At 43.4% G+C, this 23,674-nt stretch overlaps 2 protein-coding genes across 2 annotated transcripts; both read left to right on the forward strand.

The window, feature by feature from the left end:
• Nucleotides 1-7,877: 7,877 nt before the first annotated feature.
• On the forward strand, nucleotides 7,878-12,028 carry LYZ (lysozyme). Its single transcript, XM_075491483.1, has 4 exons — nucleotides 7,878-7,925; nucleotides 10,284-10,410; nucleotides 11,870-11,959; nucleotides 12,024-12,028. Exons 1-4 carry the CDS (start codon nucleotides 7,878-7,880, stop codon nucleotides 12,026-12,028), a joined length of 270 nt encoding a protein of 89 aa, XP_075347598.1.
• A 3,047-nt stretch (nucleotides 12,029-15,075) lies between these two features.
• Nucleotides 15,076-20,731, forward strand: YEATS4 (YEATS domain containing 4). Its single transcript, XM_075495455.1, has 7 exons — nucleotides 15,076-15,264; nucleotides 15,479-15,598; nucleotides 16,048-16,114; nucleotides 16,214-16,308; nucleotides 17,776-17,868; nucleotides 17,946-18,033; nucleotides 20,066-20,731. Exons 1-7 carry the CDS (start codon nucleotides 15,214-15,216, stop codon nucleotides 20,233-20,235), a joined length of 684 nt encoding a protein of 227 aa, XP_075351570.1. The 5' UTR covers nucleotides 15,076-15,213; the 3' UTR covers nucleotides 20,236-20,731.
• The last annotated feature ends 2,943 nt before the right edge of the window (nucleotides 20,732-23,674 follow it).

The raw sequence follows: 23,674 nt of genomic DNA on the forward strand, positions 1-23,674 counted from the left end.
GAGTTTGCTATGTAAGAGATGGACAGTTCACGGGGACTGCAAGAGGAAGAAAGTGTATCTGTCACATTGAATTTTTATCTGTTTTTACCTCTTAAAAGATCCAAAAGCAAGTGATTGCTTCTGAAAAACGTGAGTAAGTGGCTGGAGATGGGGAGATAAGCCTGCCCCACATCCCAGAAAAGTAACTTGTGGGGTGATGTATAGGAGGGAGCCTTCAGAGAGGCAACAGAAAGAGGTGAGAGTGAGGTGGGAACATATTTCCTTTCTTCAACTGGAGATGGAAGGAGGGGTTTGTGAAAGGTGCAGAAGCAGTCTGATGCAGTGGCAGCTAGGGGAGGGCAGCATGTTTATTTTCAAGGATGTTGCAAGCTGAGAGGTGCAGTGCTGTCCCTGGGCCGAGGCAGGGAGGGAGAAGGGCTGGTGCTAAATGAACAGGTGGAACTTTTGCTGGTTAGGTTTGAGCTGGAAGTGAGTCAGAGAAGAAACTCTCCCTTTTCTTTTGGTCACATAACATAATGTATAATATTATAGAAAACAGTGAGATGCCAATCAGCTCATGCTTTTAATGCTGAGACACAAGGAATATGGTGTTCAAAAGTGATCAAAAATTTTCTGTCTTTCTTACTCTGCTCTTTTACTGCTCCTGGAGATAGAGTGTGAAAAACAATTGTGGACCACTTTTATTTGTAGAAATATAGGTCTTTTTGCTGCAGGTAGAAGATTGCTATCCCTTTTAATTATCTGAATCTGTTTATCCATCTCTTCTGAACAGTTTGCAGAAAATTATTTTAGCACTTTGCTTCCCATCAGACTGCAGTAGCTTTAAGTCTTGTAAACCTTGTGCCCTTTGTATAAGTGGCAAATAGAATTAATTTCTCCTCACACAGCGTTTCCCCAATTTTACAGAAATGACCCAGTGTAAACAGGTGTTTTTAAAAAAAAATATATATATTGCTGAGCACTTTTTCCAAAACACTTAGCTAGCATCTACTTAGCACTGGCGCTCATTGAGTAGATTTTTCTCTTTTTATCCTGTATATTAATGATGAAGTTAGGCCCCTAGGTGTTCTGTCACACAAGGAAGGACACATTCAAAAGGGTGCAGATGTGCACAAGTGCCATAGCCATAGAGCCATAGAATCATTTAGGTTGGAGAAAAAGGGTCTCTTCCTGCCATCTAGTGGCATGAAAAAAACTCTCCACTCCTCTTTGCTTAATTCATAATCTCATGAATTGTTATGTCTGCAACCCTTGTTTGTCTAATTGCTGTGATGTCCACACATTGGTCGTTTATCCCACGTATCCACCTCCTTATGAGTTATGAGCTTTGTCAGCAGAACTAGAGTTGATAATCCGCAACTGCCCTAAATTTAAGAAGATGGCAGTTGCTTCTTCCCCTTTTTCCACAAAATAAACAAGCTGTATTTTTTTTTGTCCTTGCCTTGACACCTCATGAAAAAGTCCTTGTTTCTTGCCTTATTTTCTGCACATTATTTTGAATGCCTTTTGAGTGTGCTGCTGTTAAATTCCTGTACATGTTTTCCTACTTATGCACTTGGAGTGAAAGAAATACTTTAATGCTCAGAAGCCTTTCTTTGACACTGAAAACACTGGAAGATACTGTCCACACAGGCAGAGAAAATGTTGGCTGTAGTTGAACGCATCTCCAAAACCTGGCAGAAGATGGGTGGGTTCCCCTGTGGAACAGGCAGCGTTTGCCTCTGAAGGAGCACGGAGCTCTACAGAGTTCCTGTATTTCAGAATGGTTAAACTGATGCTGAAAACTAATTTCTAAAGCTCGCTGGTATCCCCTTTCCCTGTTTAGCCATCTACTTTTTGACAGACGGGCAGCTACCCTCACCACCTTTTACAGTCTGCAGGCTGTGCTTCACTTAAATACGTGGCTCTCCCTGGATGTTACAGCTCCGCACTGGTGGGAGGGGATGAAAACAGAGACCATTCATCCCAAACAGAATCCTTATTCATGGGTCAAGCTGTAAGGGACTCGAGCTTCCACCTCAAAAAGTTAATTGGAGCCTATACATAATTAAACCTGCAGTTCTCACTTTCCTAAATCATTTAGCCTGGAATCTTTGCAAGATGTAGGCCCACAGCCCCCATTTTCTCAAAGACCTGTAGTGTAACAGTAACAAAAATGGTGAAGGGTGTAGAATGGCCAACAGAGCCCTGCAGAAGAAACTGTTGGAAATAATGTCTAAATTGTGTAGTTGGTTCTTTCTTTAATACATAAAGTACTTTGAATGAAAAGGGTCAGAGAGAAGGTCCATGTTTTATTAGCAGCTATAAAAACAGATGAGTGATTAGCCTTTTTCTCTACAAGAAAAGCTGTATTTTGAGCTTCTCTGTGTAAGTATAAACTCTCCATAATGATTAAAGCTATCTGCTGGCTGGCTTCCATCTCAGCTGGAGTCCAGGAAAATGTTCTTGGTGTTTCTTTCACAGTGCTAACAGCATGATACTTCAGAAAAATAACTTTTTTTTTTTTTCCTGTCATGTGGGATCCCTACTGTGCCCTCCTAATTTAAATTATCCCGACTGTTCCATTCAGTTATTTATAATATTTAAAAAAAAAAAGTAATTTTATGCCTTTACTCAAAATGAATTTAGAAATAAAACTCTTAAACGTCTACATTATCACCTCTTTCAGCATTTTTTTTTTTTTAATAATTACAGCAATAGCTAACTCGGATTTTAACTGAGGGGCTTGGGTGCACTACTGAAGAAGAAGGGAAGGTTTCTAAAAATTCAAGTCTTTATTTAGAAAACTGGCAAATTGCCAAAACCAAAAAAAAAGTGTTACCACCAAATTAAATTAATAGTCTGTTAAAACCGTTGGGGCTAGCAAGAGGGACAGTGGTATAGTGTTTTCATTGCTGCAGCCAGATTTGTGCTACCTCCAGCTGTGCCTGATCCTTGGAGCAGGCGGCCTCTTCCCCCACTCAGGTTTGTCCTTTCCGGGACTGGAAGAAGTTTGAGGAAAGTCTTATATGACACGTGCAAGGTCAACTCCTGTGAGATTGATTAATGCTTTTATGAAGAATAAAAATGTTCCCACCTCTTTTTAACTTGAAAAAATCGGCAAATTTAAAACCACAATTCTGGAATTAAATCTTGGATTGACCTAACCTAGGTAAGGATGCTGAGGCACCTGGTAGTTTTGGTAACCTCCAGTTTCAAGCTGGATGTTGTTCTTTCTTTATCGAACATGCCAATATCCATGTGCCGTCTGAGGGAGCTGTGAAACGTAAGGGTGGCTGGTAGGTGAAGGACTCAGCTCTGTGAGGAGCAGCCAGCTGCCTGTACATGGCTCGTTTCTTTCACAACAGCGGCATGTGATGATGCTTCACCTAAGCTGCACGCTTGGGCAGAGGCTGGGCTCAACAGTTACATCATGGTGGCAGATCACGTGCAGACTAGGCCCCAAAAATGTTGGCAGAAGTAGGTTCAGCATCTGTGTTCTTCAGGGTGCTCCCAGCCCTTTGCTATAGGCAGGAACCTGGGTAACACGGTCTAGTTCAAACAATCCCATCCATTTCCAGACCTTCCCATCTCATCTCGTTGCACAGATTTTTTTCATTCCACTTTTGTTCCTAGAAAGGTTGTCCCCTGTAGCTGGCTGTATGCCACAACCTACTTGTAACTCTGAAAGTGACTGCTCTGAAGACTGCTACATTTGAGGTGATTTCCTTTATTTCAGTAGGCACAGAGCATACATCCAGTGCCAGTTTCTCTAGTTCTGCCACTACTTTTCTTTTCTTTCTTTTTTTCTTTTTTTGACATGTGCTTCCACACTGGTAATAACATTCAAGCCTGTGAACATTCAGACAATGAATCCATTAATCTCTTGGTGATCAAATCTTTGTATGAGGTTTTAAAAAAAAAGAACTTCATTTTCATTCTCCCATATCAGTCTTCTCTATGACAAGTCATGTCCAACATAGTAGATTAAAGGTAAGAGGGATTGGGGTGGGTATCTTTTAGCTTTGCATACTTCATTGCAGGGCCTCAAGAGAAAGTGAAGTAGCAACACAGGACTGGAAAATATTGCCTGGGATATGAAGTTCAGTCCCCTTCTGGGGCAGCTAACCATGTCTTATAACACCACCTGAGACTCATCTTAAGACCAGATGGGGTCTCCCTGGGGTTTTTCTTCCTGCTGTTCCTATGGGAAGGCTGTCCCACTGTTCCCCTGCTCCAGTGGTTACAAACCTTCTAAGTTGCTGCCTGAATTTCTTCTTGGCCAGATTATATTCATTTGATCTTGTGCTGATACTGTTCTCTATATAGTTATTTCCCTCCCCATTGTACTTAACCCCTTAAGGCATTTACAACAACTAGTTAATACTTCCTCTGCCTTTATTTTGGTCAATTTGCTTAAAGAGGCTCTTCCCTTCTTTAGGACAGGCTGTGTTACACCCACTTGCCCCATTCTTGCATATTTGCCTTTCAGTTCATTTTTCCTATAACAGGAGAGGATATATATTCCTCTAACAGAAACACGCACGCTATTCCAGATGGGGTCTTAGCAGGGTTTGTATGGTGGCATTAGCATTTAGTCCATTTACTGAAATCACCTTCCCTGCTACAGCTTCAGAAGTTGTAGCAGTTCCCTGCTACAGCTTCAGAAGCTACAGGAAAGAAGTTGGTATTTCCCTGTAGATCCTGTCATCACCTGGGGTACGTAGTCTTGTCAGATATTTACAGTAGATAATTTCTTTGTCTCAGCAGAGTCCCTAGGTGCTTTGATGCTTTTAAATTTTGTTCTGTTCCTACTATATCATTTTCTAGATCATTCAGTTGTTCCTGTACGAAATCCTTGTTGTCCTCTGTTCCTTCTAAGTTTGTGTCTTCAACAAATACTAACCTATTTTTATGTTGTCTTTAGCAGCCATTTAATTCTTCAATCTCTTTTCTTCCCATTCTGTTGCTACCACTGGAACTGGAGTTGCTGCAATTTTGCAGTGAAAGATTCCTGGCTGAAAGCCTTCTGCCACTCACTATTGCTGCCAGTTCATCTTACTGTTTGGAGTGATCCCTAAAATACATGGACTTTGTGCATTTTATTGCTCCTGCTATGTGGTTATTTTAAATAACACACAGATGCTTTAATAAATTTTGCTGGGGTTTCCAGCACATCTTTGTCCTTCACAAAGCTTGTTTAAAGTCTCATACTTCTTTATAATCTTGGCAAGCTGTTCCACTGCCCATCACGAGAGAAGTTGGTCTTTCCAGCTTCCTTCTCTTCAGTCACCAAGTGAGATGTGAGGTCACCAGAAAACTAGCGGATTTGTGGACAGGCTGACATCAAGTGGGAGACAGATGTAGCAGTTGTTTAGGACAACAGAACTAAGAAATAATAAAGCTGCAGTGAACAGTGTTGTGGGATTTATATAGGCACACCCCAGGTAGTTTGCCAAGCCACTCTACCCACAGTGCTTCACGTGTAAAATCAGTCATAACTAACCTTCCCTGTGAATTGCGTGCAGAATTGTCACAGCATTTCCTGCTGGTTTACTACAGCAAAATGATAAAATAGGAGATGGCAGAGTAACACTTGTTGCTCTAGGTGCTCTGCCATCTAAGCAGTGATTGTGCTTGCATCTGCACACTCAAAATGAGGGATGCGGTGGCATGGGCGGTGATGTTTGGTTACTGTCCTGCCTGCTCATTAATGTCACCCAGGAGTGCATCATCTCATCCAAAGAACATGCCCAAGGTAAAGCAAAGGTGCTTGTTTTCTGTACGTTGTCAAGCCTTTGCTACTGGTCTGACTGATGCCTCCCAGGTGCTTACATGTAGTTAATTACATCTTTATTTCTCTATGATTTGGAGTCCGGACTGCCAGATTAGAAGGGATCATGTAGTCAGGAATTTATCCCACATCTTCCTTTAATGATCGTGGTTCTTGCAGGCTTTTCTCTGTGTGTGAATGTAGAATTGCCTTTGCTGTTTTCTCTCTTTCGTGCACTCAGGACTGTTTTCAAGACCAGAGAAAGAGGAGCGCTCTTCTCAGCACAGGGGGAGTTGTCACACCTACAAAATAAAGGATGCAGTCCCAAAAGTTCATAGCCTCAGGGTCTGAAACACGGTCAGAAATTGTATATACAGTATTAGGCTTCTTTAAATGCAGCTGTTGAAAAGGAAAGGTGTTCCTGGCCAAGATACTACTAGTTAGTATTCTCATGGTAGGAGAGTGTTAGACTGACTGGGTGAGAGACAATAAATGAAGGTAGTTTCTCCTCTTCTGCTTTCCTTCATGTGCCCCAAAGGAATGAAGGAGAAAGTGGCATCTTCTATCCATCATTGGCTGGAAGACAGGCTGGAAAATACTCTTCAGCTCCAGCCACAGGAGTGTCTCAAAGCGTCTGTGGGTGGTGAATGCATTCACTTAACTGTGACAAAAGCATATTCTGAATAACATGTTTCGGGTTTATAGAATCAACCTGAACTGGAAGTAAAACTAATGCTTTCAGGTTTTACTTCCGTTGGGGTTGGGGTTATTTGTCAGCTCAAAAGGTAAAGTGGAGCAACTATATAGAAGACCTAGAAAAGCAGTTAGTTCCCAGATGACTGTAGCTGGAGGTAATTTTGGGGGGATTTGCCCATAAATATTGTAATTTTCAGTCAATACTTTGGTGAATAATTTTGCTTCAGCTTTTTGAGCTTTCATTGAAACACAGGCAAAACCTCCCTTTGTAACCCCCCAAAAAACTGTAGCTGCCCAAGGAATAAGAATATCGTAACATAATTACAAATGTGAATCAAAAGCAGTATTGTTTTCCACAATTTCCCCACAGCCTGAAACAATAGTTCTGAGAGGCACAAATGGGACATTGAATGCTGAAGTTCTAACATGATATTTAAAATGTCAGTATTGTTAATTACTTCAAATGCTCATTATTTTAGCAAAATTTGCAGCCAGCATGCTTTCCCTGCATTTTCACACTGTAAATGTTTACGCTATTGAAAATGCCTACAGCTAGCCAGACCTTCAGTTCCTCCCCTGACAACTCTTAGGGCAGTTGTGATGACCAGGACAGGACCTTTCTTAAAGGTGACCTTTCATGAAGAAAAATTTTACTTTCCATTAAATAGAGAAAAAAATTGAGAGATCTATTTCATTTTCCCCAATCGCAAAGATAATTGAATTTAAAGAGTAGTTATAAAAGTAGAAATTAATAAATACCTGGGTTCATTTCTACACTAAGAGAGCACAGGAGCTCTAAATCTATATGAACATGCTGGTTTTAAAACAACTCTACAAGTGTCATCCTTTATTGCCATTCCTGTCCTCAAAAACAGTGCAACCTGTGGTTGGTGTGAGGTGGCTGATGGCCACTCCTGCAGCTACTGTACTTTGAGCCTTCTGCCACTGCCATGACAACTGTCCCCAGGGGTTGCTCTTGGGGAATGTATCGCTGCAGGCGTGCCACCACCAGTCCCACCTAGCCCCTTCCCTCACCAGTAGCTGGAGCATCCCTGCTGGGGCACTGGGCAGGTGTCCTGAAAGCCTCTTCCCAGCCCAGCTTGGAGAAGGGAGGAATGGTCCTGGAGAAGGAGCGTGGAGCCCTGCCCACCACTGGTGCTCACTGACCCACCTCCGAGTGCTTCTGCTGCTGGAGAACCCCCCCCACCCTCTCCTGTCTGCAGGCACAGGCTGGGGGATGTCCAGCCCTGTGAAGAAGCAAGGGGAATGCGGTTCCCCACAAAATACCAACAAGGACGGGATTAGCGGACAAATTAGAGGACAACACCTGCAAGGCTACTCTCTTCCACTGCAGCGCTGCGGGCAACAGCAGGGTAAGAGCTTGCAGTTGTTTGTGAGGTGGAGGTAAAAGGGAATGAGGCCAAGGGCCATGGAGAAGGTCCTGATGGTGGTAATGGGCTGGCCTGGAGCGAGGGAGGTAAAGAAGGTTTGGGCTTTTTTTTCCTTTCAATTGAAGCAAGTGTGGGCAGGGTGATTGGAGGGTGTCACCCTGAAGACTAACAAGAACATGCTTCATGGACACCTTTTAAAACTTCCTGTGCCCCATCGCTGTTTCAGCAGACTTCATAGGAATTTGCAGTATCAGTTCAAACAGGAGTCAAATTCCTGCCGGGGCTGTGCTTATTCACCTTCGTAATGGGCACGGTGGGCTGTGGTTTAAAGGTATTCATTCCTGTACATGGCCGTAGCTGGTGAGGAGTGAAGCAATCTCTGATTACACAGGTTTGCAAGTTGACAAGACAAGAGGCAATAGGCACAAACTTAAACACAGGAGGTTCCCTCTGAACATCAGGAAACACTTTTTCCACTGTGAGGGTGACCGAGCACTGGCACAGGTTGCCCAGGGAGGTTGTGGAGTCTCTACCCTTGGAGATCCTCAGAAGCCTTCTGGACACAGGCAACCAGCTCTACGTGGCCCTGCTTGTGCAAAGGGGTTGGAGCAGATGACCTCCAGATGTCCCTTCCCATCTCAACTGTCCTGTAATACCCTAAAGTTCAAAGCATAGCTTCAAGTACCCCATTTGACACTCAGCAGTAAAACAGGTAGATCAGCCAGGGTTGGTACATCTGCAGCTGGCAGACCACCACTGTCAGGGAATGAGGCAGTAACGGCGCGTATTTCTGTTTGACCTACAGACAGCCACGCATTTCTGACCTGGGATTTAGAAATACTAATTGTGGATTGCAAGACAGGAGTTTCTTAAGATTTTTGTTTCTTCCCTGTTGGTGACAGCACAGTTCTAGTTATTTGAGTCAACTTAAAAATAAGAGGATAAAAATAATGAGCATAACAAATCTAATTTTGAAGACTAAGAAGGTTTTAGCTGCATTTATCATGAAGAAATTGAGACCTTTACTAGATAGCTATGGTATTTAGGTATCCCTTTGCCTAGTTACTTATTGCTCTCAGCAGAGGTCAGATAAGAACCCAGGTCTCCCAGGCTACTTGATTGACTATGAGGCACCATTAATCCTCAAAAAAAAGAAAAAAGTGCAATTTACAGTTGTTAAAGTGAACTAGGTGATACCATGATGCAATCAGTATCATCAAGGGGCTTAGCATGGAAGATGGAGTCTTGGGGCAATGTTAGAAGCTGCTGTTCTCTAACAGAGTTGCGATCTGAAGTGGGACGCTGTGAAAAACTGATCTCTTAAAGAGGTTGCTGAACATGACAGAGACTATTTTCCAGCCTACCTATCCAAGTTCCTGCAATTCCCCATGCAATTCCCCATGCCCTAACAAAGCAAATCAAGTGAGATTGTGTGCAGGCATACTGCTTCTTGCCAGCACTTTCCTTCTGAAATGAATTCAGCAGATCTGAATTTCAAAGTCTAGTAAAAAGTAGCCAGCTTTGAATGTCATTAGAAAGTAGATCTGCTTGTGGTAGTTCAGCTTCCCTATGCCCACTGAAAAAAAAAAACCTGTACAAACTGAACCTTAGGGCTCCAGATTAGCTGTAAAATCCACTTCTCCATATTAATTCCACTATCAAAACATGAACAATATGTAGGTGCTGGTGGCTAGTGCAGGGAGCTTTTCATGCTTCACCATTTGGGGAGATCTTAGACGAGGGTTGATTCATCATGGGTGTTAAGGAGGCTGCATATGCTTCTTCCTCCCCCGTTACTCCTGCATGATCCTCCATCTCACTTCCTAGCGACTGGCTCCGTGGCCCCCTTGCACCCCGAGCCCTGATAAACCCAGCATTGCTCCTGACGCCGTGTAAGAACACACAGCAAGTAGCATGATGATGTTGCTCGTATTGATACACAAATGATGCACTGACATACTTCAGCACTTGACTAGAAAAAACACCTTTGCAGAGCCCGAGGATAACACAGTAATTATGCCAATTAAAACTTCTTTACCTCCTAAGGCTATTTTTGTTAGGTTGTTAATGGTGATAGATTTATGATGAGCAGTAACTGGATTGTAAGACCAGGACTTTGATAAGTTTCATAACAAATCTGAGTAGCAGAGTTGAGATAACCAACTCCCTCTTTGGTACGTATTGTGACAGAGTTTAAAAAAAATTATTCTGAAATATTTTTACTCTATCCACCTATGGCTTTCCACATTGTATAAGAAATTTGACAATTTTGGAGTGATGTTTTAAGTATCGGGAAATGCCCATGTACTGAAGAGGCTGCGTTTCTGATTACTATGGAGCAGAGGAACCAAAAGGGGGTGGGAGAAGGTTGAGACGAAACAAGCGCAGGAGAACCTGTGGTCTCAGTGTTAAGAGGCTGCATGGACTCCTCTGGCAACATCTAGTCTTGGGTAATCCTTGCATTTTGCCTCCTACCCCTGGCTGCTCTGGGGAAGGTCTATAAGAAGTGTGAGCTGGCAGCAACTATGAAGCGTCTTGGACCAAATAACTTTTGGGGGACACAGCCTGGAAGTCTGCTCTCATGACTTCCAGGGGGCACGTGGGGTGGGAATTTCCAGTTAACAAGCTTTGTTAAAGTGAGCAGGTCCATGTGAGTGCCGGAGCTTAGAGGTTAAGATCCCATCGGGTTAGTCCATCTCTGCTGGCACAGACTGCAGGTATTTTCTACAGCTTTTCTCATTACTGTCTCTTTCCCTGCTGCTCTTCCACAGTCTGATAGAACTGTGCTCATCAGGAAGCTTTTCCCAGAAGCAGCCTGTCTTCATCATACCACAGTTCCTAATTGCGCTGCTTTTGCTTGCTGCAGCTCCTTCCTCTGCCAGTCATCTGCCTGCGGTGGCTGTGCAGCTGGAGCAGGGCAGGTAAGTGAAGCAGTGGAGCAAGCAGGCATGGAAGTGCAGAGCAAGACAGGCAGCTGGGCAGAGGCACTGCTATGGGACCTAGAGACAAGGAGTAGCGGGCAGTGGCAACAGACTATTGTTAAACCCATTTCATTCGGAGGGAAACATGCACAGACTCTGATCCCAGGTCTGGGGAGCAATCCATGTGTTGGCCAAGGGACGTTCATGTTTTAAACAAGAATCACTGTCCCCATCCCTCCTCCTTCCTGCTGCCCTGATGCAGATGCAGCGGCATGTCAGTAGGACAAAATAGGGCAGGTAAGTCATAAGGAGGGAAAGCCAAAGCCCAGAGCATGGCCCCTCACCAAAACCTCTGCTCCTGCCTTGGTGAGCAGGTATTTGCGCAGCGAGAAGCTCCACAGGAGCATGCCTGGCGGGAGGAGCAAGGTGAGCTGGTCTGTTTGGATATGTCTGCAGTAGTTGCCAAAAGCACCCTCGGGGCCACCCGTAAGAGCAGCTCTGCCTGCTACAGCTATCGACAGCTTCAAAGCGTGACGGGAGCTGCTGCTGCAGAGCACACCCTGCCTGCCACAGCCCACCTGCTAGTCCACGTCTCGTGAGATGCGTGTGCAGCTGGGCCACCGCACTCATATGGGCAGGAGCCAGCAAAGAAACAAGGTTATCTTTGGCAGGAATTATTTTTTTGGCCATTCCCAGTGTCTGCATTTTCACCCTTAGGGCAGTAACAGTGGTGAGAGGGCCCCAACACTGCACTGGTTTCCCCGAGTTTCCTTACTTGTGCTTCCTTTCTGTCCAGGTGAAGGCCAGCATTGGTTAAGTACAGTCAGAACCACTGCATAAACTGGACATGGTAGTATTTTCCTCTGTTGTTTTTGAGGAAATGTATGTTGGGCTTGATTTGTGCTTCTATATAAAGTGAGCAATGTACAGAAGCATACTGGAATTTATTTCCAAGGGTAGAAATCCCGTGTTGGGTTTTCCAATGACATTTTGAAGTTAAGACATCTTGCATGTGTTTTTCATATTTGGTTGGATTAAAGAATAAAAGGACTCCCCGCGTCATGTGCATTCCCTATAGAATAATCTTTTTGATTTTCTGTCTGTATCAGAATCACGGATCTTGCGGACCAACAGCTGCTGGTGGTGCAATGGTGGCAGGACGCCAAGGGCCAAGCACATGTGCAATATCCCCTGCTCAGGTGAGCTCAGTTTCTGCAGGTGGTGCTGTGATGGGCTGCCCTCTCATATTCCAGTTGCAAATAGATTAGCAAAGGTTCATTACAGCCCTGTCTTTAAAAAAACAAAGCAGAACAACATTTAAGCCCACCCTTCCCTCTTTCCAAAGGGAGATCTGCAGGGCAGTCATCACACGTGGGAGGAAAAGGTTTCTTTACAGCAGGAACTGCATCATTCCCCTTTTTGCCTGTCTTAATGTTTCTAGAGTAAAGAGGTTTCCATAGAAGCTGTTTATTAATTAGAAGTTACACCAACCTCAGGAAATTTAATTTTTCTTTGAAGACAGTGATAGCTTGACCGCTTGCAAAAGACTGGCCCACATGCCAGTCTTGCCAACTTCCTTCATTTTAACAAGATGACCTATAATACTTCAGAGCTGCGCAGCACTGTCCACGTGAGATCTAGTTCATGCAATGAAAGAGGTAGGGAATTTTGGCTTCCCGGGAGCGGGTTAGGCATGGCGTTCACTATCTTCTCATCTGCCAGGAGCCCTGACACATGCTTTGGGGGGCCACGCGAAGGGGAGGTCTGGAGAGCGGTTTGCAGGCAGGATCTGGCTGCAGCTCCCCAGAGGAATCCCCTGAGTTCCCTCGTCCATCGTAGGAACAGACAGAGCTGGGCTGACCGGAGGGTGCAGCTGGGGCATGGAGCAACCCTGCAAATCAGCAGCTCCCTCAGACTCACCTCCTCCTGCAATGCAGAAATTAATGACCCTTCGCTCAGCACAGTCCCCCACGTGTGACCCTGCTCTGGAGTCACCAGCAGTTCAGGGAGAGCTGACAGCTTATTCAGAGCCACAGGGCAAACCCACATCAACATGGACCTCTAGCTTCATTCAGCCCAGCAGGCAGGCACACTCCCTGCTCCAAAAGTGAACCAATAATGAAAAGTAACGTCAGATGCTCTTCAGGCCTGCCACTTCTGGTAATTAACGTGGTTTTAAGAGTAGTCTGTCCTCTGCTGCTGTTTGGAGTACTGTGGGAAGCTGCCTTCCTACAGAACAAGGAAACATTTTGATCATATATTCTATTACATTCAGCTGTGCTAGCGGAATATAACAGAATATATGATCATAAATAACATAAATAATGGGTCTTGCTAAGCCAACTCATTTGGATGAAGACAAGGACCACTGACACAAGTCGCTCACACCTAAGCAGGATGAAATGGTGTCAGTTAATTTTTAATACCTTGTTCACCCGAAGAACCGTCACGTTCACAGAGCAAACAATGGAAACAGCTGGAATCTTTCCTTCTCATGTCTTTTAATACTTTTTTAATCATGGCTGTTACTTGTGTACAACTTTGAACCAGAGGCATAACTTGTTAGCTTGTGGTGGGATATCCCTTTTGCTGTACTACAGCACAACTGAATAGTTATCTACCAAGAAGACCAACTGACAACACAGTTATCTACCCTTGGGCAAAGGGGCTTGCTTGCAGATTAACCATAAAACGGTGACAGAAATTAGTTCATTGTCACCCTAGTAGCCTCATTCTATATTTTATCTTGCAAAGATAAATGCATGAAATACAGCATCCTCTTGCAGCCTAGTTTACTTTGCATCATTTGTGGACTTGCTTCACTGGATTTATTCTGCTTGGATTCTGGTAACTGAAAGTTGCCAGAGGAAAAGTTCTTTGCTTTTCTCAGAAACTAGAAAGAAAAGAACACAGAAATTGCCACACGTCTCCAGCTTTTGGTTCTTGTTGACTAGAAGACAAGATGATGTCTTATCAAAGAAGGTGATATCCTATATACTCCAGAGTTGTACAAAAATTTCTGGAGCAGTCAGCCCACAGACTGAGTATTTTGAAGTTCAGAGTGGCTGCACAACTTTTAGCATGCTTGCCACCTTCCTTTTTCCCTTATTTTGTGTCTTATGTAGGCTTTTCCCTCCCATTGCATCTGTCTTGTCAGCACGTACTGTACCCTCATCGGGGCTGCTGTTTGTGCAGGATGTCTCATTTAACCAGGCACCATGTGGGTCCTTGGGAATGGCTCGCAATAAAACTGTTATCCCACAAATGTGAGGTCGTTTACCCAGTGTGCGAGATGCTGATATACACACAGGGCAGAGGTACTTTTATTTCACGTCTGCGCAGAGATGGGTGCTAGGTGGTAACTCCACAAAGCTAGCACAAAGTTTGGTCATACAGGTACAGTATTTATACAGTCCAGTTATGCATATGCATAAGTAATTACGCAAAGCAGTTTTCTATTGGTCTACATTTCTCTTATTTCAACTTCAAGCTACAGTGCTACTTTAATATTCTGCGCATGCTCAAAGGTGAGGGGGTCTCTGCTTGGGCCGGGGTCTCCAGCTCAAGGGGTGTGACTTTTAGTATTATAAGGAGGACAGTTCGCGTGAGGGTGCTTCTTATCACACTTGTACTAGTAGTTTCAGATGGTTCCCAAAACATCTTAATTAGCTTACATATTTCTCCAGGATATGCTTTACTCCCAAGGACAGTAATTCTTGATTAGATGTTCCACTCCGAATCCTCCTTATCAACTTTACGTAAGTCCCGGCCTTTCTCCAGCTCCTGACAAGCTACAAAACTGGTGAACACCAACACACACTAGCTAAGGGTGCGTTTGAAGACCACGGAAGTAAAAATACGAAAAGAAGAAAAAATACTGACATAATTCCCTGCTGCCTTTTTTAAGCACTGCTGAGCTCAGACAGAACGGCATCTGTGCCTGTCAGCGATGGGAAGGGCCTGAGCGCGCAGTAGGTTTCGGCGGGTTAAAAGGACTAAGCTGCCTCGGTGGAAGGCCGGCAGCCGAGAGAGGGAACGCCACTTTAGGCCAAGCAAGCCGAGACAGGGGCAGCACACTGCCGTGCTCCTTTCCGTACCTGTTTCGATTCACAGCCTGTCAGAGCAGCAGCTAAAGCGAGGGCCGGTGAGACAGCACCTTCCCGCCGCCGCGCCCCGACTCTCTCCACACCGCGGCACGCGCCCATCGCCTCACGCCTCACGCCCCGCCCCGCCTCTCACACGCCCCGGCCCGGCCCGGCCCCGCCCCACCTCGCCCCGCCCCGCCCCGCCCGGCGGTGACGCCAGCGCGCCGCCGGAAGCCGCGGGGGATGGCGGTCGCGGGGCGGCGGGTGCCACCCCCTGGGCTGCGCCGGGGCCGGGCCGGGCCTGGCGGGGCCTGGCGGGAGCTGAGCGCGGGCGGCGCGGCTGCGGGCGGCGCCCCCTCCGGGGCAATATGTTCAAGAGAATGGCCGAGTTCGGGCCTGACTCCGGGGGCAGGGTGAAGGTGCGGGCCCGGCGGCGGCGGCGGCGGCGGCGGCGGGGGCTCGGCCGCGGCGGCCCGGGCGGGCGGGCGGGAGGAGCGCTGGCCGCGGTGGGGAACGGGAGCTGCTCCGCGGGGCTTTCGCAGACACCAGCTCAATTCGGGCTACAAATAGCAACTCGGCGAACGCCTTTCAAAATGTGTCGGGTTCGGCTTGCCTTTTCTTTTTTTCCTGAAGGGCGTAACCATTGTGAAGCCGATCGTGTATGGAAACGTCGCGCGGTATTTTGGGAAGAAAAGAGAAGAAGACGGGCACACGCACCAGTGGACGGTTTACGTCAAGCCTTACAGAAACGAGGTGGGGCGGTCGCCGACCTCATAACGGGCCGTGGAAAGGCAGCATCCCTCGTGTCGTGCGTGGGGCTGCGGGGCTGGGGGAAGAGAGCGTGGGCGAGGGAGTGCGGCTCCTCCACCCCGGCTGCTGTGAGAGTGGATCAGGATTTTAGAAAGCCGGGATTTGAGGAAAGGGCAGAAGGCTGGTGGTTTTCCAAAAAGCAAAAAGAGAGGGAGGACACTTTGATGTTTTTGGAGTGATCTTCCAGGTCGGGGAAAGCTGGAGAGCACTCATGGGGACAAAGTAACGACAGGCCTCTGTGGCGGTGCCAATTCTTGGACTTAGGGTCTTGTTTTGCTACTGTTTTTAAAGGTAGCTATGCCAGAAGAAATGCTAGGCACGTGGGATGCATGAATAAACAGTGGTTTGGTGTGCTGTGTAAATAATCAGAAATAATGATGTTTCTATCTTAGGATATGTCTGCCTACGTGAAAAAAATTCAATTCAAGTTGCATGAAAGCTACGGTAATCCTTTAAGAGGTGGGTGTTGCATTTGGGCTTTTGTTCATAGAACTGGGATTTTGATGAGTTCCACTGAGGCTTTATCACCTGTATTAACACTTCTGTTTCCTACTGCAGTTGTTACCAAACCACCGTATGAAATCACCGAAACAGGCTGGGGTGAATTTGAAATCATCATTAAGATATTTTTCATTGATCCAAATGAAAGACCTGTAAGTACATTGGGCTTTTAACAACACTTATTTAATTATGGTGGCCTAAGGCTGTGCTGTAGGGTATAGCAGCTCAAAATAAGTCCTATCAGTCATGGAAGTAATAAAGCTTGTTCTTGTCGGAAATGTGATTGGCCGCATTTTCCCGTTTCTGCGCTTTACTACTGGCATTCATGACCGCTTTTCCTGCGCTTGGCTTCTCTGACATTTACGAATACGTGACTGCATGTTGCACCTTACCTGTGTTGAGCACATACTGAGGATTTCTCTTCCATGTAGATTCCTAGTTCTAGGATATTTGAGTATTTTAATTACCTTTTTTTTTTTTTTTAGTCTATCAGATTTGGTCAAAACCTGTCAAAAAGCAGCAAAGGTATTACGCTAGCATTAGTCTCTTTCATAAGAAAACCAGGTTAAGACGCTTCTGTAGTTGAATAAAGCATTGGAATGAATTTCTTTCTTCCCATCCTGTGTTGTAGACATATCTTGCAGGTTTGTTTATCCAGGTTTGGGTAGGAAACTCGATTACTGTATTTTAGGGAAAGGGGATGGTTATTTTTGGAAAGACTTGAGTTCTTTCTGTGCGTGAACTACAGCGATCCTTTTTGCTGTAGCCATTTTTTGCCAAATGAGGGGAAAACTGAATTTTATGTTTCTCTTGAATATGTGAGAATTGATACTGGACTAGAAAGGCCTTCCTGCGCTGTCATGCTCATAGCACCCTGACCTGTCGTATTATGTCATTCACAGCTTGACCAAGCTGTCCTAAAGTTGGTTGGTTGGGTTTTTTTGCTGCTGTTCTTGGAAGGCTGTTTCGATGCCTGTCGCATTCTTCCTTTCCAGGAAGTACCAACCGGAGCAAGGTATCGCGCTCTTCTTCGACCATTCATGGGCCTGTTTGTGCAAGGGAAGGACTGTGGGCTGCATGCCCTCTTCCCAGGTCATGGTCCAAGTGGCCAGTGGTTCCTCAAGGCTGGACAGAGGGCTTCTGTTCCTCTCCAGCTCCTGCTGTTTGCAGTGTGGTAATGGCAGAGTAACTCTGCAGAGAGATGTTTCGGTGAAAAGCTATTCACAGGCCCCCCTGGTGTTTTTCCTTCACAAGAATGGATGATAAGGTCACAGGAAGCACTTTCTAACTGATAATTGGCAAAGTCGGCTTGAACTAAACCATCTGTTTCAAAACGTTTAAGAGAAAGTTGTCTTTGTAGTTTTTATACACCAATCCTAAACCACTTGCCCAGACATTTTCAAAGTATCAAGAAGCCTTTGGATAGTTGGTGTGTTTAACACTGAAAATTAAATTTAAGTAATTCTACTGAAGTTACATGACATTTATTTTTGCATTCCTAAAAGATTTTTAAATCCTATACAATTGTTTAGTAAGAACAAATACTGCTTGTTGCTATCTAGAAGAAGATTTGTATTTCCCTACAATTGTCAAGCTGATAAAATTCTGTCTTCCTCTAGGTAACCTTGTATCACTTGCTGAAGCTTTTCCAGTCTGATACCAATGCCATCCTGGGAAAGAAGACTGTAGTTTCTGAATTCTATGATGAAATGGTATGAAAACTTTTAATGTAATCCTCACTTTATTTTGAAGAGCATTAGTGATACCTTGTGTTTTTCTCCTTCATTAGATATTTCAAGATCCTACTGCAATGATGCAGCAGCTGTTAACAACGTCTCGTCAGCTAACGCTAGGTGCTTATAAACATGAAACAGAGTGTAAGTTGAAAATTAAAATATTTTAATTTTAGAAACAAACAACATTTGGTTTGGGGTTTAGTGTTTTTTGTGGGCTGTAGCAGTACAATGGATTTGGATGCTGCTAAAAAGTGATATTTTTGCATTAAATTCACTTCAACTTTTGCAAATATACTAATAATTATTTGAAAACTTGAATTATTCAAAAAGATTTTCTCATCTGTATGCCTGCTAAAAAGGAAAGAATTACGAATAACTTGGTATGAAGAGCAATGGCATGATCTACACCTAGTTTAACATCTTTGAAATGAGTTAGAGACTAAATTAAGGCTACTGTATTTGTGATAAAGTTCTGTTCAGCTTGTTGGGATGTTAACTGCAAGCAAAGATCACACTTTAAGCACTGAAATACGGAACAGTTAGTACAGTTTTAGTCAAAGCAGCAACCCTTTTGGGATAAAGAGTAGTGTCTGAAAGCTCTTCCTGTCTGTTTTCCTTCTGTCTAATTCTTTAACTGTAGGTCATTTCATAAGATACTTTTTCAGTATAGCTTAATGTTCTTTGCATCCTTATCTGTTTTTAAATGTAAACCAGAATATTAAGGGAATTAAAGGAATGAAATGAAAATACCTTGATTCATAAAATATAATGTATTTAGTGATGGTTTCTGTTCTGATCTTCTGAATTTCATCTCTTCTCTTCTACTCTCAGAAAGCAAATGTAATTATTGAGCCCAAATCCTACTTTGCTAGTTACAAACTAATGCCATTGTAGTCAGGCTCACCTGGCCTTTGGCTTATCTGCATGTTCCCCTGACAACAAATACAGGTCGAGTATTTTTAGACACTGAATACCTGGAGCTAAGAGTGGTCATGAGTTTGAAACCCTACAAAGTTAGGGTTCTGATTTGCCTTAGGTCTGTTTGGGCGTGTGGACATTGTATTGCTACTTGTATTTTCTACCTCAGTTTAGCCGGTCTTGAGGTGGATTTTTGTTATATTGCATGTTGTTATGGTTTATGTGTAGAAAATGTTTAATAATTTGAATCGTAAAAAAAGTCTCATCTTAAACTTTTCTCACTTAAAATTTCTGGATGTTTGTCCTGAGCATAGATAGAAATTTTTAGTGGTTTTTTTTTATGTATTTCCTTAAAATGTGCTACTGAAACAGATAAAAATTAAGATTTTATTTTTTTTTTTGCCACTGCCCACAATTACATAATGTATAGGATATGAAGGGATATCCATGGCCTCCATAGATCTGTTGGCTTTACCAGCTTTGTCCAAAAACTTGTGCATGAACAAAATTTGTTCAAAACCAGAATTTGTAAAAGCAAAGGCAGCACCACTAAATCTTTTGGATACATAGAATTAAATTCCAATGAGACAGAGTAGAAAGTGGTTACAGTACATGGAAAAGGAACCACAGAATGGTTGAGGTTTGAAGGCATCTCTGGAGGTCACCTTGTCTATCTGCCTGCCCAGGCAGGGCCATCTACAGCAGGTTGTCCAGGACTGTCTCCAGATGACTTTTGAATGTCTCTATGGATGGAGACTCCACAACCTACCTGGGCAACCTGTGCCAGTGCTCGGTCACCCTCACAGTGAAAAAGCATCTCCCTGATGTTCAGACAGAACCTCCTGTGTTTCAGTTTGTGCCCATTGCCTCTGGTCCTGTCACTAGGCACCACATATAAATTATTTGTAACTTTCTGTAATCTCCCGTTTGCTGTCACCATGTCAGGCTTTTTCCCACTGAACCTTTAAAAAACTCTGGAAAATGATTTAGTGAATTATATAAATCTATCCACAAAACTGATGGGTTGAATGAGGCCACAAAACAAACTTACTTCTTTTTTTTTTTTTTTTTTTTAATTCTAGGAGTTTTTTTGGATACCATTTTGCCTACAGTCATTGACTAGGGTCTAAGGCTAACAGAAATAGATTTTTTTCAGGACACACACCATCCAAATTACTGTTGCAATTAAAAAAAAATAATAATTACAATTTTTCATGGTACTTACAATATTTATTTTTCTTTATCACCACCACAGTTGCAGATCTTGAAGTGAAAACCAGGGAAAAGCTGGAAGCTGCCAAGAAGAAAACTAGTTTTGAAATTGCTGAGCTTAAAGAAAGACTAAAAGCAAGTCGTGAAACCATCAACTGTTTAAAGAATGAAATCAGAAAACTTGAAGAAGATGATCAGTCTAAAGATATGTGATGAGTGTTGACCTGATAAAGAGCCTATACTGAATACGGAAGGACTTCAGTCATGGAATTGTATGTGTTCACTTGAATTCTGTTATTGACACTATGTGAATTTCACTTGCAAATGATTGAAGTATGTGGCTTCATAAATGGAAGAAAAAAGGAAGAATGTATCCTTGTTTTATAGTTGAAATCTGTGGGTACTTAACGATTTACTTCAAGTAGAAGGGGTCTTGGAGACTAGACTACTTTTTTTTTTTTTAACTGCATTTGAGTGGTGTATCAAAACTTTGTATTAAGTCTTGTATTAGTTCAATGTGATTTTACAAAATGCCAGTGTTTACTTTTTTTACTTGTTTTTTCTACTGATTGTTTAGAGATGCCTCTTTAAAGCTGAAAATAAAATATACGGTTTTTTATTTTAATAATTTTTTGTCTCTGTCCAGTTGTGGGCTTCAAGAACAATTGTAAATAGCATACCCTGATTTAAGGCAGAGGTTGAAATATAATGGTATGCAAGTTGCTGAAGTCTGGTTACAGTGATTTCTGCATGTCTGTCTGTTATCAGCACAGTGAAAAACTTTCTGAAAACAGGATTTTAAATAACTTTTATATCTACAGATAAGAGTTTCTAACCCCACATCTGTTTTAGCTTGTATAATTGATGCATTTATATGTGTTATGCTCAGAAGCAGGAAATTACTCTGGTCCTGTTTTGTAAGAAGTTTGTTTAATATTTGTATTGTACTGCGATCAGTTCATCACGTTATCTTTGCTGCTCCTTCCTCCTCAGACTCTTCCCTGCTCCAGCGTGGGGCCCCTCCCAAAGGAGACAGTCCTCCATGAACTTCTCCAGTGTGAGTCCTTCCCACAGGCTGCAGTTCTTCATGAACTGCTCCAGCGTGGGTCCCTTCCATGGGGTGCAGTCCTTCAGGAACAGACTGCTCCAGCATGGGTGCCCCATGGGGTCACAAGTCCTGCCAGAAAACCTGCTCCAGCGTGGGCTCCTCTCTCCACGGGGCCACAGGTCCTGCCAGGAGCCTGCTCAAGTGTGGGCTTCCCACAGGGTCACAGCCTCCTTTGGGCATCCACCTGCTCTGGTGTGGGTTCCTCCACGGGCTGCAGGTGGATATCTGCTCCACCATGGACCCCCATGGGCTGCAGGGGGACAGCCTGCCTCACCATGGTCTTCACCATGGGCTGCAGGGGAATCTCTGCTCCGGCGCCTGGAGCACCTCCTGCCCCTCCTTCTTCACTGACCTTGGTGTCTGCAGGGTTGTTTCTCTCACATATTTTCACTCCTTTCTCCAGCTGCAGTTGCGCAGGTTTTTTCCCCCCCTTAACTACGTTATCACAGAGGTGCTACCACTGTCACTGACCCACCAGCCTTGGCCAGCCGTGGGTCCATCTTGGAGCCGGCTGGCATTGGTTCTATCAGACATAGGGGAAGCTTCTAGCAGCTTCTCACAGAAGCCATGCCTGTAGCCCCCCGGCTACCAAAACCTTGCCACACAAACGCAATACATATTCTTAAGTAACTAGCAAGTGTTCCCCCTGAAAAATCAGTATGTGATCTTTTGCCTGTAACATCTTTTTTTGTTCTTTTGTAGAGGTAAAAGAGTCTGATAGAGATGGTCCTACCTCAGGTTTTGAAAAGGCTTGGGCATCTTTTCTACTGCTTCAAGATACTGTGTTGCAGTACACTCTGCTATAGAGAATCAAACATCCCACATCCCCTTTCCCATAGAAAACAATATTATCAATGCTTTGAGAACAAAGCACTTATTTCTTTGTATTTGAAACAATTGATGGTTGGCTTTTACCACGGCTTGGTAAAGATTTAGAACTGAAACAGTTTCTCAACACTCAATACGTAGACGTAAGTTTCTCATTAAGAAAAATAACTTAAAACTTGCAATACTTATTTTATGTTATTATATATACACATAGGTTGAGGAACAGCTTGTACCAGTGGTGTCCGCACAGATCCTTCTAAGTACTGCAGACTATCCACATTTTTCTGGCTACCTAACTGGTTTGGTTTATTGATTAAGTAGCCAATTTCCTTTTAAGCAGTAGCTGAAGAAGAATGTGCTAGGCAATTTCAGTACAGTAGAACGTGCCATTTTCAGAGCTGTGCATTGAAAATAAGACTTGCGTGGGCCACAGTATATTACACATTTTAAGATTGAAAGAACACTTTTCAGTGAAAAGTTTAAAAAATATTCATATAATTTTCTTTTATGATACCTTATTATTCAAAGTGTTTATCTGGCTGCTTCCTTGTCTTTGACAATCATCAGTAGCAGATTTTTAAAGGAAAAATATAATAGGGTTAGCATGAAGTGAGTCCTTCCAAGTATGCTCTTAGCTTCTTGCAGATTTATGCCATTTCCTGAGGAAATTTTTAAGGTCCATTTGTGCATGCTGAAACAAAAATGGGAATGGAAAGCACAGTTTTGGTCATACTAGGTTGTATGCAACATTATTATCTTCATATTTGTCAGTTATAATAGTACTAATACAGAGTAACTCAGACGGATTATTAAATAGGTTCTGCAAGAGCTGTGACTAACAAGAACAGAACTGCTGCAACAGGCTTGAACAGACCAAAAAATGGAGTGGTACCTTCTGAACCCAACGTTTTTGTAGGAGCCTAAAATATTATTTTTGCTTACATTTTTAATAACATCCAATAACCAGCCAAGTATTCAACTTTACAGAAGCAATGATCCTGGCTCCACTGTTTGCAGCCATCAACATGCTAGACCAGTGATGTAATTTTTGTTTGTGGTTAGTGTTTTTTTTCCCCCAGTTTTTCTTTCAATTTTTTGTATTTTTTTTCCACTCCTTTGTGCTCTCTGTAAAGATCATACAAGAGTCATTAGGTTCCCCCGTTAATACTAAGGCGAGAAAATAGTCCTAACATCTGTCTGTGCTGAGCAGTTACTGTTGATAGAAAACAGGAAGAATATCTTCTGCTTTACAAAGTTCCTTATTATGTTCTGTGTTTTCATTAGAAAATACTTTCTTCAGATGTTGAGAAAGCAATTGAGCCCTGTATTAGGCAGTAATTAAATTCTGGAAAAAGTTCATGAGAATTAAGTGATTAAGGATTTTGGCTTGAAAATAAATGTGAAAAAAAAAACCCAACCTCCCTGCATTTGACAAGTAAACCTATAGGTACCTTCTTTACATGCAACTGCATGGTTCTCAATTAATAGATAGGTCGTGTCTGGACCAATGTGTGCTGCCAATTAAAAGAGTTGTTGATGCAAGCACCTGAGGTAGCATGTGTACACAGTAAATGTACAATATAGTGTTGACCTTCTAGTGTGTATCATTTTCAAAGTTACTAGAACTGAAATAGAGTGGGGCAGCTAGGGACACAGTTGCATTTGACCTCTATTGCCTTGAAGAAAAAGAAAAACCCAAACACTACACTCCGCTTT

This window comes from Mycteria americana, chromosome 1 (assembly GCF_035582795.1).
Source record: "Mycteria americana isolate JAX WOST 10 ecotype Jacksonville Zoo and Gardens chromosome 1, USCA_MyAme_1.0, whole genome shotgun sequence".
In the NCBI taxonomy this organism is placed as follows: Eukaryota; Metazoa; Chordata; class Aves; order Ciconiiformes; family Ciconiidae; genus Mycteria; species Mycteria americana.